Genomic DNA, 15892 nt, shown 5'->3' on the forward strand with positions numbered 1-15892 from the left:
GGCAATATTTATTTTCCGGGAGAAGAAACCTTTTACTCAGGGTAGTTGTGCAGAACACCAGCCCTCTGCCCAAAGCGTCCCCAAGTGTCAGGTGGCCTGCGTCGTAGCAGGATGCACCGTGCTGACACCCTTCCTGCGGGCATCCTGTGTGTTCTGCCTCTCGGGTTCCCGTCTCCACCGTGGGCTCCCTAATTTCATGAGCCACTCTCTCCACCTCCCTCTCTCTTAAGGTGCCTACTGGGGCGATTTCCAGAGTGCCCATCTTCCCAGCCCGGGCAAAACCCGGAGAAGTGGAATTCCTCGCCCGGAGTGCTCGGGCGACCACTGGGCATGCTCCGTTGTCAGGCAGGTTCGGGTCTTGAAGCAGCTTTTGCGCTTCACAGATTCCTGCTGCCGCCGCGCGTCCTCCTCCCGATCAGCGAGCGGGCGCATGATGGCGGCGGCAGCAGCGGCTGAGGGGAGCGCCAGCGGCGGCGGCAGCAGCGGAGGCGGCGGCAGCAGCAGCAGCGACACGTCCAGCACCGGCGAGGAGGAGCGAATGCGGCGCCTCTTCCAGACGTGCGACGGGGACGGGGACGGCTACATCAGCAGGTACGCGGGGAGGTATGAGAACTGGCTGGGTCGAGACCAGACACTCTGCGCTGCCCTTGACCCCTCCTGTGCCCCAACTTCCAGCAAGTTGCTCAGAAGCTCCCGGGGAAAGTTGACAGCGACTCTGGGAGCGGGTCGCCGACTTGGCCACCGAGGGCTACCGGCTGCCTGGTTCGCTTTCTGGAGGTGCCAGTTGGTCCAACTTTTCCCAGTCTCTTCTTTGTCTAGGCATCTCTTTGAGATGCGAGCCTTTGCCGGGGTCTCGGAGCGCTCCTCAGGGTTGGGAAACGAGTTCTGGTCGCTTATCCCAAGTAGGAGGTGCTGTCCTGCAGTCTCGGGCTTCTGGGTGTCAAGATGCTGTGGCACTGGGGAGCTTGGTGTACAAGCCCGGGGCCGCACTGGGAGAGAGATGCACTTTCAGTGACAGAGACGGACATGGAAACAATCCGTGAAGAACTTTCATGTGCCACAGAGTCCCTGAATTCCAAACTGAAGACTCCGAAGTATTGATTTAAACACACTGGTCTGGGAGAGGGTGGGGTAGGAAGCGCCCAGGAGCATATTGGAGGTTTAGAGGTGAGTCTGCCCGGCTCTGCGCGCTGTCCAGGTGAGCCTCGCCAGGTGTCTGGTTGTCTGCGCTTCTGCTTACCGGTGTGGTGTTTCTTCCAGATCCTCTACACCCCTACAGAGGCAGTGTTGCGGCTTCTTGCCGCCCGACTTGGCCAAATGATTACTTCTGCCCAAATTTGTATGACTTTCAGAAATTTATACTGAAGAAGGTAATCTCAGTGTTTTACGTTATGTTTCTGAGAAAGGGTGACACCCGACGCTGAAACCAGTAGGCGCTGAAATTTGAATTGATTTGAATTGCCTTCAATGAAGAAGGCTGTCCTAAGTCGTGCATTTCGTGTTTCTTCAGCCTTTGTCTAGTTGGTGCTAAAGATTCCGGGTTCTGAAAATCCAAAGCTGCCTCCTTGCCAATTGCCCTTGCCTACCTAAACAAAACAAAACAAAACAAACGGGGGAGGGTTCCCATAATTTTTTTAAAAAGTTCTCTGAAATAGGTAATTTAACATGTAAGAATTTAACTGTTACACAAATAATCATTTATCTGAGATGACAGTCATCATTCTTGGGTGAATTTTATTATTTTTCTAAAGTACTGAAAAACTAAAATCACTAGAATTTTTAAAGTGGTAATTCTGTTCTGAAATGAAAATAATATGTAATTCTGACTGACCCGGCATAGATTTTTATTTGGAAGTCTTTCACTTTTTTGGTTCTTGAATTTAAAAGAAAAATGCATTATACGATTTATTTTTATGTGTGTGTTATTTTCCTGCTTGAAAGGTCATTATTTCATTGAGAAATATTAGAACAGAAAATTTTATGGAGTAATGCTATTCTGAAATGAAAATATCAGCGTAATCCTGATTGACCCCATCTGGATTTTTATCTGGAAATCTTTCCTAACTTACATGTTGGGGTTTAAAAAATAAATTATATAGACCAGGCATAGTAGTGCACACCAGTAATCCCAGGGCTTTGGGAGGCTGAGGCAGGAGGATGGCAAATTCAAGGCCAATCTCAACAATATAGTGAAAACCTGTCTCAAAATAAAAAATAAGAGGACTGGGTATATAACTCAATGGTAAAGTGCCCCTGGGTTCAATCCCTAGTACCAAACATACAAACAAAAAGGATAAATTATATATTTTTTTTCTGTGATTTTTCTACTTTAAGGCCATCATCTCATTTTGATCTCATATTGATAATAAAAAACAATCTGCATTCAAATTTGCATACAAAATAATTTGATTCCACACCAGGTTAGAGTAAGTAGGAGAAATTATCAGCATTCTGTCCTTCCCTTCCTCTAATTTGGCTTATTAATATGTTGCTTTGTCTGAACTACATCTTCTATTTATAGGCTTATATAGTTTTCAGTGATGGTTTAGTCTTCCCTGGAGGGTAATGAATTCTGAAAGCAAACTTTGAAGACTTTTTTGGAGGGTGAGGTATTTGTATGTACGAGGGTGGGGATAAAGAAGAGATTTTTGAGTTAAAAGAGAAATGGGGAGGGGGCAAAAGTAGAAAGAGCTGTTAGCATTCCTTGGGTCACATCACTTTAATGTGTCTGCTTGAAAGATGAAAGGTACATCTAGTAATGAACACTAAACAATAACTTTAACAGTGGGTGGAGTCACCCTGGAGATTATTCTGTTGCCAAATTTCCCCATAAGAGGAGATTAAGTTTGGCAATCCTAAGGAGGCACTAAGGCGCTTGTCAGGAAATGTGTTTACAGAGCAAGCATAGTTTTGCCTGGAATATATGTTTACTGAGTATGGCTTGGGGAATGGGGGCATTAAATGACTTCTTATCTGAGACCACGCCTCTGAGCTACCTCTGTTTAATGACCTTTACTGTGTAGTGGGTTCTAGGACTTGGAGTACCGTGGATGTTCTTTCTTTGTGGGGGTCGGGGGGAAGGTATGGGGATTAAATCCAGTGGCCCTCTAGCACTGGGTTACATCCCCAGTCCTTTTTATTTTTATTTTGAGACATTATTTCCCTAAGTTGCAGAGGCTAGCTTCAAACTTGAGATTCTCCTGCCCCAGCCTCCTAAATAGCTGGGATTACAAGCCTGTGCCACCATGCCCAAATGAATAATATTTCATTATAAGGACAGAAGACATCTTGTTCATTTACTCATCAAATATTGAACATTTAGGTGTTTACATCTTTTGGCTATTGTGAACAACACTACTATGCTATGTGTGTGTACTTATAGAAACCTAATCATAGTCAAAAAGGGTCAGCATTGTTACAAAGCAGAAATCTGGAGAAGAGCTCTCCAGGACTGGGCAGCAGCTCTGCACCATATCAGTGCCCAGCTTCCTTCTACCTTTCTTCAGCTCCATTCTTCGTATAAACACTCATCACACAGTTATTTCAAGTCAAAGATGATCATTCTACCTCCAGCCTCATCCCCACGTTCTAGGAAAGAAGAGGTAGTAGGAAGTTGAAATGTGTAGCATCTTTATCATTAAAGCAGAGCTTCCCCCAAATCCCTTACTGTTCAAACTATAGCACCTAACCATATCTACTTGCAGTAGAGTCTGAGGAAGCATATACGTCAGCTAGGCACATTGCCTCTCAGCAAAATCTGAGTTGTTACCATGAACAGGGAATAGGTGTTGCATGGGCAAGTAGCCATCAGTACCTATAATAAAGACCCCTCAATAATCTGCATTCCACTGTACTGGCTCTGGTTGGTCCTCTGCTTCACCATTCATCTAAATAGGAGTGAGCTGGAAATCTTACGTTCTGAGGAAGGAAAAATGAAGAGAAACTGAGACAAAGAGGGAAATGTCTGAGAGGTAAAAGGGGAAACTTCCTGCTTCAACATTCTCTTGGCTCAGTCGTCCCCATCAGGCTCACAGAAAAGGCATAAGGTTACAAATCAATCAACATAAGAAATTAATTTCACACAGGGAAAAATGCATATGCGAAATTAAAAGCATTCTGTCCTTCCCTTCCTGTAATTGACCTATTAATAATGTTCCTTTATCTGAACTACATTTGCTGGAGATCCTTGGGAATTGCTGCTTCTGTTAAGGGACTTCTAGCCTGTGAAAGGAACCCAGGATCATACCCAATGGACATTTTTAAGAGGAAGCACAAAACCACCTTGAAGTGACCCTGAACTGTAACTGGAACAGGACAGGGTTTAGATCGTACACTGGAAGCATAGTAGGCTCTTCCACTGCATTTCATTAAACTTACAATGACTTATTCTATATTTCACAGAGTTGAATTTTTTGGACTCTGCACTGTCGGAGGTTACTCTTTCTTGAAATTATTTTCTCTTTGGAGTTTTAAAGTTTTTTGACTTTTCACTTCAATGTATGAAACTGCTTATGTTGAACTTACCTTTGGCAAATAAACCAACATTTACATTTTAATCTACTCTTCAAGTCTCAGCTCAACCATTGGTACCTTCAAGAGAACTATGGAACCCAAATCCCTTATTCTTTAACTCTCATTCCCCTATACTTCCCATTTCCCCCAAGCTTAAGAAGTCACTAATCTTCTCTCTGTCTCTATGAATTTATCTATTCTGGAAATTTCATATAAATGGAATCATTAATGTATGTTTTTGAGACTTGCTTCTTTTACTTAATATAGAGTTTGCAAGTTTCATCCATGGTTTAGCTTATATCAGTACTTCATTCCTTTCTGAGACTGAATAATATTTCATTGTAAGCAAATAAACATCTTGCTTATTCATTGAGCAAATGTTGAACATTCAGGTTATTTACATATTTTGGTTATTATGAATAATGTTGCTACAAACAGTCACATACACATTTTTGGGTGAACATATATTTTTAGTTCTGTTGGGTCTGTATCCAGGAGTGGAATTGCTATTCTATTTGGCAATAGCAATTCTATTTTTAAGTTTTTGAGAAAATTATAGATTGTTTTTCAAAGTAACTACATCATTTCACCTCCTATGAGTAGCATATAAATGTTCTTAATTCTCCACAACCTTACCAATACTTGTTACTATCTGACTTTTTGATTATGGCCCTCCTGCTTGGTTTAAAGTATAGTTTTGATTTTCATTTAGTTGCTAATGATGTTGAACATCAATCATGTGCTTACCGGCCATTGTATATATTCTTTGAAAATATGTCTATTCAGTTCCTTAGTCCATTTTTAAATTGGGTTATTCATCTTTTTATTGTTGAGTTATAGTGATTGTAAAAATTAATGAGCTCATCTTGAAATTCATATGACTACTCAAGGGACCCAAAATAGAAAAAACAATCTTGAAAAAGAGGAACAAAGTTACAATATGCACACTTTCCAATTTTAAAACATACTCCAGAACAACAGTAATCAAGATAGTGTTTGGACAGAAGAAAGAAAGAAAACTATAGGTCAATATCCTTGATGAACATAGACATGAAGATCTTCAACTAAATACTAACAAATCAAATCCAACAGCTTAGTGAAAAAAATTATTCACCAGAATCAAGTGGGATTCATCTCAGGAATGCAAGGATGAATAAATAATAAATAGATGAATGAATGTGATACACCAGATCAAGAGAGTGAAGGACGAAAAACAAGGTTATCTCAATTAATGCAAAAGAGTAATTTGATAAAATTCAACATCCTTTTATGAGAAAAATACAGAACAAATTAGGCATACAAGGAATGTACCTCAACATAATGAAGACCTTTATAATAAGCCAACAGTTAACATATTGTAATGTTATTATCTAACATGTTATAAAATTTTACTATTACAACATTTAAAATAAATTGGGAAAAGCTGAATGCTCTCTCTTAGATCTGGCACAAGAGAAAAATGCCACTGACGCCATTTCTATTCCACATGTTGAAAGTTCTGGCCAAAGAAATTATACAAGAGAAAGAAATAAAGGGCATCCAAATTATAAAAGAAGAAATCAAATTACCCCTATTTGCAGACGACATGATCTTCTAGATAGGAAACCCCCAAAACACCACCAAAGAACTAATAAATGAATTCAGCAAATGTGCAGGACACAAATCAACATACAAAAATCAGTACTGTTGTGATATGCCTTAGCATATTATCTGAAATAGCATATTATCTGAAATGAAGAAAGCAATCCATTTACAATAGCAAAAACAAAACAAACCAGAAAAATTACCAACAGCCACTACCACCAACAAAAAACGTAAGTGAAATACCTAATAATAAACTTAACCAAAGAGGTGAAAGAGCTCTTCAATAAAAATTATAAAACATTGATGAAAGAAATTGAAGAGAATACAGAAAAGTGGAAAGACATCCTGCGTTCATGGACTGGAAGAATTAACTTTATCAAAATGTCCATACTACCCAAAGTGATATACAAATTCTGTGCAGTCCCTATCAAAATGGCATTCTTCAAATAACTAGGAAAAAACTATTCTGGAATTAATATGGAATGATAAAAAGATCCCTGATATCCAAGACCATTTGAGAAAAAAAAATAAAGCAGACCCATAGAACAATAGAAAAAATAAATAGAATAGAATCCAGAAGTAAACCCATGCATCTACAGCCAACTGATTTTTCACAGAAATGCTAAGAATGCTCATTGGAGAAAGGATAGTCTTTTCAACAAGTGGGGGTGGGAAAATTGGATGTTCACATGTAGAAGAATGAAGCTAGTCCCCTCTCACCAGTCACAAAGATCAGCTCAAAAATGAATTAAATACTTAAATATAAGACCTACAACTATGAAGCTACAAGAAGAAAACAGAGAAAAAAATTTCAGGACATTGAATGGGTGAGAATTTTTTGTACAAGACCCCAAAATCATAGGAAACAGAACTAAAAATAGACAGATAGGATTACATCAAACTAAAATCTTCTGCCCAATCAAGATATAGAAAACAATCAACAGAGTACACAGTCTCCAAAATGGGAGAAAATATTTGCAATCTCACAAAGGGTTGATATCGAGAATATATAAGGAACTAAAAAAACTCAATAACAAAAGAAAACAAACAAATAACCTAATTTAAAAATGGATAATAGATCTAAATTGACATTTCTCAAAATAAGACATACAAATGGCCAACAGGTACACAAAAAAATGCTCAACATCATGAATCTTCAGGGAAATGGAAGTCAAAACCACAATGACATATCACCTCACCCCAGAAAGGGTATTATCAAAAAAATTGAAGATAACAAGTTTCAGTAAGGATGAAAACTTCCTAAAAAAAATATAATTACAATATGACCCAGCAGTTCCACCACTGGATATATATCTGAAGGAAATGAAAAAAAAAAAAAAAAAAAGGAATCAGTATGTTGAAGAGACTACTCCATTCCAGTGTTCATTGAGATACTATTCACAGTAGCCAAGAATTGAAATCAACCTCAGTGTCCATCAGGTGGTGAATGGATAAAGAAAATATGTTTCAGTTCCACAATGGAATACTATTCAGCCACATAAAGAATGAAATCCTGCCTTTTGCAACAACATGGTTGGAATTGTAGATCATTATGTTAAATGAAAAAAGCCAGGCACAGAAAGATGATCTCATTCATATGTGGAATCTAAAAATGTTTGATCTCATAAAAGTTGAGAGTACAATGATAATTACCAGAGGTTGAGGGGAGCAAGTGATGGGGAGGGATTGGTAAAGGTTGTTCAGTGGTTACTAAATTACAATTAGATGGGAACATGAAGCTCAGGTATACATTGCACAGTGTAGTGACTATAGATAATAGTAATGTATGGTACATTTCAAAATCTAGTTGGATTTTGAAGGTTTTCATCACTTAAACAATGATAAATGGTTGAAGAGCTAAGTATGTTTAACCTGCTTTGTCAAACATTGTATGTTTCTCCACTAGTATGTACAACTCCTATGGTTTTAGATGTTTATTTAAAATAAATCTTAAAAAGATAGTATACTGGCATAAGAATAGAAGCATAGATTAATTGAACAGAAATGAGAGTTCAGAAATAAACGATGACCAATTGATTGGCAACAAAGGTGCAATGCAAAGGATGCCAAAATCAAGGATGAAATAGGGGGAAAATAATCTTTTCAACAAATGATTCTGGAACTGCTAGGTAGTCACAAAGAAAAGAATGAAGTTGGATGTGTTCCTCATACTGTATACAACAATTAACTCAAAAGGGAGCAAAAAAATAGTGTAAGAGCTAAAACTATTGAACTCTTAGTAAAAAATAGGGTTAAATCTTTGTGACCTTGAATTTGGCAATAGATTCTTATGTATGATGCCAAAAACCACAAGCGTTTGAGAATAAATCAATACACTGTGCTTCATCAAAAATTTTAAAGTTTTTGCTGGTGTGCTGGTATATGCCTGTAATCCCAGTGACGCAGGAGGCTGAGGCAGAAGGATTGTGAATTCAAAACAGTGAAAATAGCCTCAGAAACTTAGCAAAGTCCTATGGAATCTAGTGAGATCCTGTATCAAAATAAAAATGTAACAAATGGCTGGGGATGTATCTTAGTTGTTAAGTGCCTCTGGGTTCAATACCTGGTACAAAACAAATTTAAAGTTTATGTTTCAAAGGACACTATCAAAAATGAAATGAGAAAAATAACCTGTAGAAGGGGAGAAAAATTTGCAAAAATATATCTAATAAAGGACTTGTATGTGGATCCTTATTTACGAACCCTTAGAACTTTCCCAACCACTATTTCAAAGTGAGTCTGCTCATTCTCACCAGTATTCTCCATCATAGAACTGACTGCTTTTTCCCAAAGCATTCTTTACATCTTGAACTTACATGACTTTTTGCTACTTTGTCTCATAATTGTCATTGTACCCCTAAATATATGTTTCATGAGGGCAGGAGTCCCATCTATTTTGTTAAAACTCAGTACCTAGGCACAATCAGTAAATTCTGATGACTAAATGACCAAGAATAAACAGCAGAATGTTCATGTGTGTTGAAAAATCTTTCAAGCATCTTCATTTCAGATTCATTCCGTGGTTATGAAATACTTCAAATTTGCATGTGTTTTATTAAATAATGTTTTTCTTTAAAAAAAAACTTTTTTGGGCTATACAAAAGATATTCTTGTTGAAATTTTTAAAAATACAGAAATGTACAAAATAAAATCAGTCATCATAACCCTATAACCAAGAATATCATTTTTATTTTCCCAATGACATACCTGTAGCATATTATTCCTTTAGTACATTAAAAGGGGAAAACATCCTATGTTCATGGACAGGAAAACAGTATCATTAAGATGGACAGTGCTCTCCAAATTGATGTACAAATTAAACTTTTTTAATATAAAACCATTGAATTGTGCACTTTCAATGGTTAATTTGTATATATGTGAATTACAGCTCAACAAAACTGTCACCAAGAAAAGATTGGAAAATGTGACATGCTTGTTGCAATATTCCTTTATTTACTTGTTGATTCTTCTATTGTCAGATATTGAGGCAGTTTCTAATTATTTGCTTTGAAATGTCACTAAACCTAAGGTATCAAGTTACTAGGACACATCATTTTTTATGTACCAGTTAAATCATGGAAAAATACTTCTTATTATTCAGAATTTTTATTTTATTCTTATTAGAGTTCTTTAGTTATAAGTTGTTTTTATCATATTTCATTATTGTTCTACATAAAAAGGAAAATGAGTAAATCAGATCACTTATAATAATCCTAAAACTTCACATTTCATGTCCTTATCTTCTAAATCACCTTTTGATTCAGCATTCATTTTGTGTTTCACTATCCGGTATCAACCTTTTCAACCTCAGAATATCCAGGAGTGCAGCATTTCTTCAAAGAGAGAACCAACATTTTCTTTTTTCATTTTTTTCTTTTTTGGCACCACCATTTTCTATAGGATTTACTTGTAAGAGGCTGATTCCTTTTCTGCAAATGATGATTTTGGTACTCTTGATCTTACCACAAGGCATCAGCAGGAGGTCCTCATACAATTACCAGAACATGCATCGTTAAGGAAACATTGAGAACTGCAGTTAGGTTATCAAGAATAACAATGTGATTCACATTTAGGAAGCAATGTTAAGTATTTTATCACCAAGTCAACAGAAATTGTAAGACACATTCAGATTTCATAAGGCAAAATCATGCATCTTAGGAGTTTTAAAGCATGGTACCTTAATGGTAGGATAGACATCTTCCTTGTTCCATGTACTGTACTATTAAAGAATTCATCAAAACTGGAGTTTTCGATGCATGTTTGACCTAAAATCACTTGCAGACACTTTTGCTCAGTCTTTTAAACAACAGCAACAACAAATGGTTTTCAGGTTTAAAGAAGAATACAGTAGTGTGTTTGACTAAATGACTAGAGACTTATATATTAAACATGCTGTGTATTCTCTCCATTTTTAGTGTTAGCAGAAATCTGACTTGAGGAGGCAAGAGAGAAAAGTCATCAGGCTAATAGAGAGTTGGAGGAACTGCTTGAATGAAAAGTAAATGGAACAGAAAGATTATGAGCTCTAGATTCCTTGTCTCATAGCACAGTAGATTCCCATGACATGAGGGTAAAACCTGCAATGTGTTTAATCTTCTTGGAAGCAATACCCTGGAACACAATTTTTAAGAGAGTCTTTGGTGAAATTCAAAGAGCAGCATAAATAAAGCCAAACTTCAAAGAAACTGAATAGTCCCGAAAGCTTCAAAGCTACACTCCAACCATAGTGTCACTCAGAAGAGTATAATTGGAGCCTAACTAGGAGAAAAAGAAAAAAAGACCATTAAGATCCCCAGAAAACCAGTCATGAAGCAGTTAGCCTGCCAAAATAAGTCAGAGGAAAATATGATTCAATTTCATTTTTTAAATTAGATTTTTAAAAAATTCCATATGGCTCCCCTTGAGGTAGCCCTAGATAAAAACTAGAGCCCTGCCTAGAATTGTAAAATAACATGGGAGAAAGAATTTGAAGGGAACAAATTTGGCACCCAGTCACCCTGAAGAACTGTTAAGCAGTATTTCCTGATGATGCCATGATAAAATGAACTCATTTTAAATTTTAATTTTAATGAGTTTTGTCAAATCTATATACCCCTATAACCACTACCACCATAAAGATTTATTTTAATAACCCCCCAAATCTTCTTGTGCCCCTTCCTGGTCCTTCTGTACCTCAATCCCAGTCCCCTACAACCACTGATCTGCTTTCTGTCTCCATAGATTAGATTTGTCTCTTAGTGCTTCTCATAAATGTGTTATTTTGTGTCTGGCTTTTCTCAACCAGCATCATGCTTATGAAATTCATACACACTGTTATGCATATCAGTAGTTCCTTTTTATCACTGACTAACATTCCATTGTATAAATGTACCACAATTTGCTTATCCCTTCACTTGCTGATGGACATTTGGGTTATATCTAATTTGAGGCTATTATGAATAAAGGCATTAGAAAGATTCATATACAAGTTAAACTATGTTACATTTGAGACATAGGATTCTCTATTTAAGATAAGACAGAGCTAACATTGAGTGCTCTCCAGGTATTTATATAGCTTATGTAGTCATGCAAGATAGATACTGCAGAATCAAAGGGAAAGAAAGTAGAAACTCCTGGCAAAGCAAATAGTGTGAGAAAAACTATGATGATAGGAAGAACATTCAATGAGATGGGAAAGAGACTGCACATCCTGAGGAATATAACACCACAATTATTAAATCAAAATCCTTCTTAAATCAAAAACACCCTTAGAACCTAGAACTTTCTGACTTGGTTTATCTACCATCTTTATGATCTTTCTGTATCTCTGATCCCAATCTATCCTTTGAATTTAAGATAGCTACGTGCTGTAACAGCATACTGATTTGCATGTTTGATGCTATCTCAAACTTACCATGTACAGAACCAAATTCCTGATTCATCTTCCTTCAGCTTTCCCTTTTTTAATAATTGGTCTTTGCTGGAGGCTGAAGTCAAAAGTTTGAAGTCACGATGTATCCTTTTCAAACACTGAATCCAATCTATCAGTAATCCTACCAATTCTTGTAACTTGATTTCAGACCCTGCCTACATCTTAAGTTTCCTCACCAAAAAGTGTGTGGTGACATTGTATTTTTAGCCTCTAAAAGTTCCATTTGGACACACAGAACATATTTATAATAACTGTTTTAAAATCCTGGTCTGCCGATTCCATCGTGTCATTTCTAGGTTCATTTCTATTGATGGATTTTTCAACTGGATATGCTGTATTTCCCATATTTCTTTACATGCCTGATAATTTTTGATTGGATGCCAGACATTTTAACTTGTTGGGCAGTGGTTTCTGTTATATTCCTTTACTTTGTTCTGGCATGCTGTTGACTTTCCGTCTTTTGAAAGCTTGCCTTTAAGCTTTGTTTGGCAGCCTTGAGTCTAAGGCTAATTCAGCCCCCACGGATCTCTGGAATACACTGTCTCTTAAGGCATTTCTTCTTCCTTTTGCGCTGTGTACCTAAACGTTTTTGTGTTTGTTTGTTTGTTTGTTTGTTTGTTTTTAATCTCCTTAAGTCATTAAGACCACTGAGTGCAAGGTGCATTCCCCTTCCTGTTCTGTGGCCTACAGACTGTCTCCAGGCAATATGCAGATACAGTTGTAGGCTAACCTTACTAGTTTCCATTCCCTCTGGGACCATAGTCTTGTACTGTCTATTATAAAATGTTTGATAATCATTGCTTCATGTATTTTGTCTGGTCCTCTAGTTGTTTTAGTCAAGGAGGATAAATCCAGTCTCTGTGATTCTATCGTGACCTGCAGTGGAGCCCTATTACTCTTTTTACTGAGTGTTCCAAAGTGAGCCTAACTATTTGGAAGCACCTTGTTGCTGTTGATTAGTTTACGTATAACTTTTTAAGTAAAATTTAAGCAATACCTCAGCCAATATACTGTTTTTTTTTTTGTAGTTGTTGTTTTGTTTGTTCGTTTTTAGCTACTACTTAGAGTCTAGGCTCAACATACCTTCCCTTTGAATAGTTTAATATTACTGAGCACTTACTGAGTTCCAGGCTCTGTGTTCAGCCAGTGCTCATGATCTCATCTAATACCCACAACAACCTCTTTGGGAAAAAAGTTCTCATACACAATTTTGTATGAGAACATAAGCTCCAGGATATTGTAATTTGCTTAAGATTTATTAGATAGTAAGGCCTGAACTTAAATCCAGGTCTTTTGTTCCCAAATGAGGGTCTTCAATACTAACTGATGCTACTTTTCACATCTATTACTTTATTTTTAAATATCCTGATTGATATTTATTTGTATATTATACTATCGCGTTCCCGGGTTTCGGCACCACTTATCGAGTTCCCTCTGCCCGCAGAGAGAGACACGACAAACTGGTTGTTCCTCAGAGCTCTTTATTGTCCTTCTTGTTCTCCTTGTTCTTCTTTCTCCTTTTTCTTACAAGGAAGTCATGGTTATTATATATGAATCATGAGCCAATCAGGTTACAGAGCATGTGGGGAGAGCATGATTACAATATAACACAATAGGGGTATCAAGAGAGCACGCAGCGAGCACGAGTCACCTCATCCAATCAGAACGATTTCCTTAAGCAGTGTCAGCTGTTTGTTGCAAACCAGGCCGCCCCGGCTCAGTGCCAGGTGCCACACTGAAGTCCTTGTTGTTGCAAACCAGGGGCCCTGGCTCAGTGCCAGGTGCCATACTGAAGTCCTTGATGTTGCAAACCAGGGGCCCCGGCTCAGTGCCAGGCTAGGGTGGGGTCTGCAGTACCCCGACATTATACATCTCGCCCATTTTAAGAGTACAATTCAATGGTTTTCAGCATATTCACAGAGTTGTGCAACAATTGTCAAAATCAATTCTGAAATAGTTTCATCAACCTAAAAAGAAGCTCTGTACCCATTAGCAACCATCCCCCATGTCCCCTCAACTTCCCCAGCTTTTTGCAACCACTAATCTACTATCTTTGTAGATTTGCCTTTTGTAAACATTTCACAGAAACGGAACCATACATTATGTGGGCTTTTGTTGCTTGTGTTTTGGTATTGAATTCAAGAAGGCTTTGCTTAACCAAACTCACAAAGAATGACTCATATGCTTTCTTCTAAGAGTTTCATAACCTTAACATTTTGAGCTGATTTTTATGTATGGTATGCAGAAAGGATTCAACTTCCTTTTGTGGATTTGTAGATACCCAGTCATCAGCAATCATTGGTTGAAAAGAATCTTCTTTTTTCATTTTCTTGACACCCTTGTTGAAAATCAATCAACCATAAAAGTAAGAGCTTATTTCTGAACTCTCAGTTCTTTTCCATTGATTCATATGTCTATCCTTATACCAGTACCACTCTGAATTACTTTTGCATTGTTGTAAGTTTTGAAATTGGGAAGTATGAATTGTCCAACTTCCTGTTCTTTTTCAAGATTTTTAGGTTATTCTGGGTTCCTTGAGTATCCATATGAATTTTAGGATTAGTTTGTCAATCTCTTCAAAGGAGAGATCTGTGAGTTTCATGGAGATTATTCACATGCATTTTATTAAGTTTGTTTTGGAGACCATTTCTGATTTTTCCTCTAGCCTACATCTTTATTTAGCATGTTTTTAAATTTAGGAGAGGGATGCTGGGAAGTAAACCCAGAGTCTCTCCCATGCAAAGCACGTGCTGTACCACTGAGCTATACCCCTAGTCCAGTCTCTTTATTTTGAGTTAACGTATTAATGAAGGTCTAAAGTATGATGGCATATGTTTATAGAAGCCTTTATGGTTTGCAATCAGTTAGTCCATTATTTCATGCAATCCTTGCAACACAAATTAATATCTTCACTTTAAGGTTAGAAGTCAAGATAACATAGCTTCTTGAAGGCCTTTTTTACCGTATATGCTGCCCAATTAACACAAGAAAACTTGTTTTCTCCTAAAGCCTTCCAGTTCTTTGCTTTTTAATTTACCAAAGCTGTATGGTGAGGATGACTCTGTTTTGTAACTGCCTTCTTAGTAGAAGAATGGCATTTAAAATCTTGGTATATTTATTTGCATTCTAAATGAAGTTACATGGGGGTCTCAGCTGGAGAGACTCTGTTGTTCAGTAAATTGAAAATCTCTTTAAATCTTAGCCTCAGAGTGGAAGCCATATGGAGAGAAAGGGCATTTTCTTAGAGCACAGTTAATTGTCAGCTTCTCATTGTCATTTCAAAATGTCAGTTCAAATATGTAAATTAGTCATTACTAAATTCATGTCATTGATTATTGATGACTGACTGACGAGAGAAAAAAGAGGTAGGCAGAAGGATTCTCTGGATCTATTCATTTTTCAAACACTTGGATCCCTCTTATCTGATGAAGTGAAAATATAAATCAAACAAGTTTGTAGATTGACCATCAAGCATTAAATATGTCTGATGGGACATTTGTTAGTTAAATGTGGTGCTGAGTTGAATAGTGAGCTGTGAATCTTGCTTATAAAATTCTAGCTAGATGAGCATTATATTTTTAAAACATGGACATTAATGACATGATAATTGAAAAAGCATTTTAGACTTTATATTGGTACTAATTGGACATTTATTCAACATTATGGCAAGTGCCATTGGTTAGGATACCGACTGCCTGTTGTTTGAAAGGTCAGTATGCCAGAATTTGTAGAACAGATGAAGGGAATGAGACAGTACATAGGGTGAAGGGTAACTCTCTTGTAAAAATGTGACTGTACTCCCTTTAAAGGTCAGAATTCTGCATTTATTTATAAAAAATTTAGAACTTCTTTCTGAGAAATGACAAGCTATTCTACTAGAGGTTA

The 15892-nt window shown here is 37.3% G+C and overlaps 1 protein-coding gene and 1 pseudogene across 1 annotated transcript in view; both read left to right on the top strand.

The window, feature by feature from the left end:
* The first annotated feature begins 246 nt into the window (after nucleotides 1-246).
* The window catches only part of Mcc (MCC regulator of WNT signaling pathway), a 463169-nt gene continuing 447523 nt past the window's right edge, over nucleotides 247-15892 (top strand). Inside the window, exon 1 of the mRNA XM_047556679.1 lies at nucleotides 247-591. Coding sequence (XP_047412635.1) covers nucleotides 431-591 — 161 coding nt within the window. The 5' untranslated portion in view covers nucleotides 247-430. The remainder of the gene's footprint in view (nucleotides 592-15892) is intronic.
* Nucleotides 833-15892, top strand: part of LOC124986920 (60S ribosomal protein L21-like) — a 74207-nt pseudogene continuing 59147 nt past the window's right edge.

This window comes from Sciurus carolinensis, chromosome 6 (genome assembly GCF_902686445.1).
Source record: "Sciurus carolinensis chromosome 6, mSciCar1.2, whole genome shotgun sequence".
Classification (NCBI taxonomy): Eukaryota; Metazoa; Chordata; class Mammalia; order Rodentia; family Sciuridae; genus Sciurus; species Sciurus carolinensis.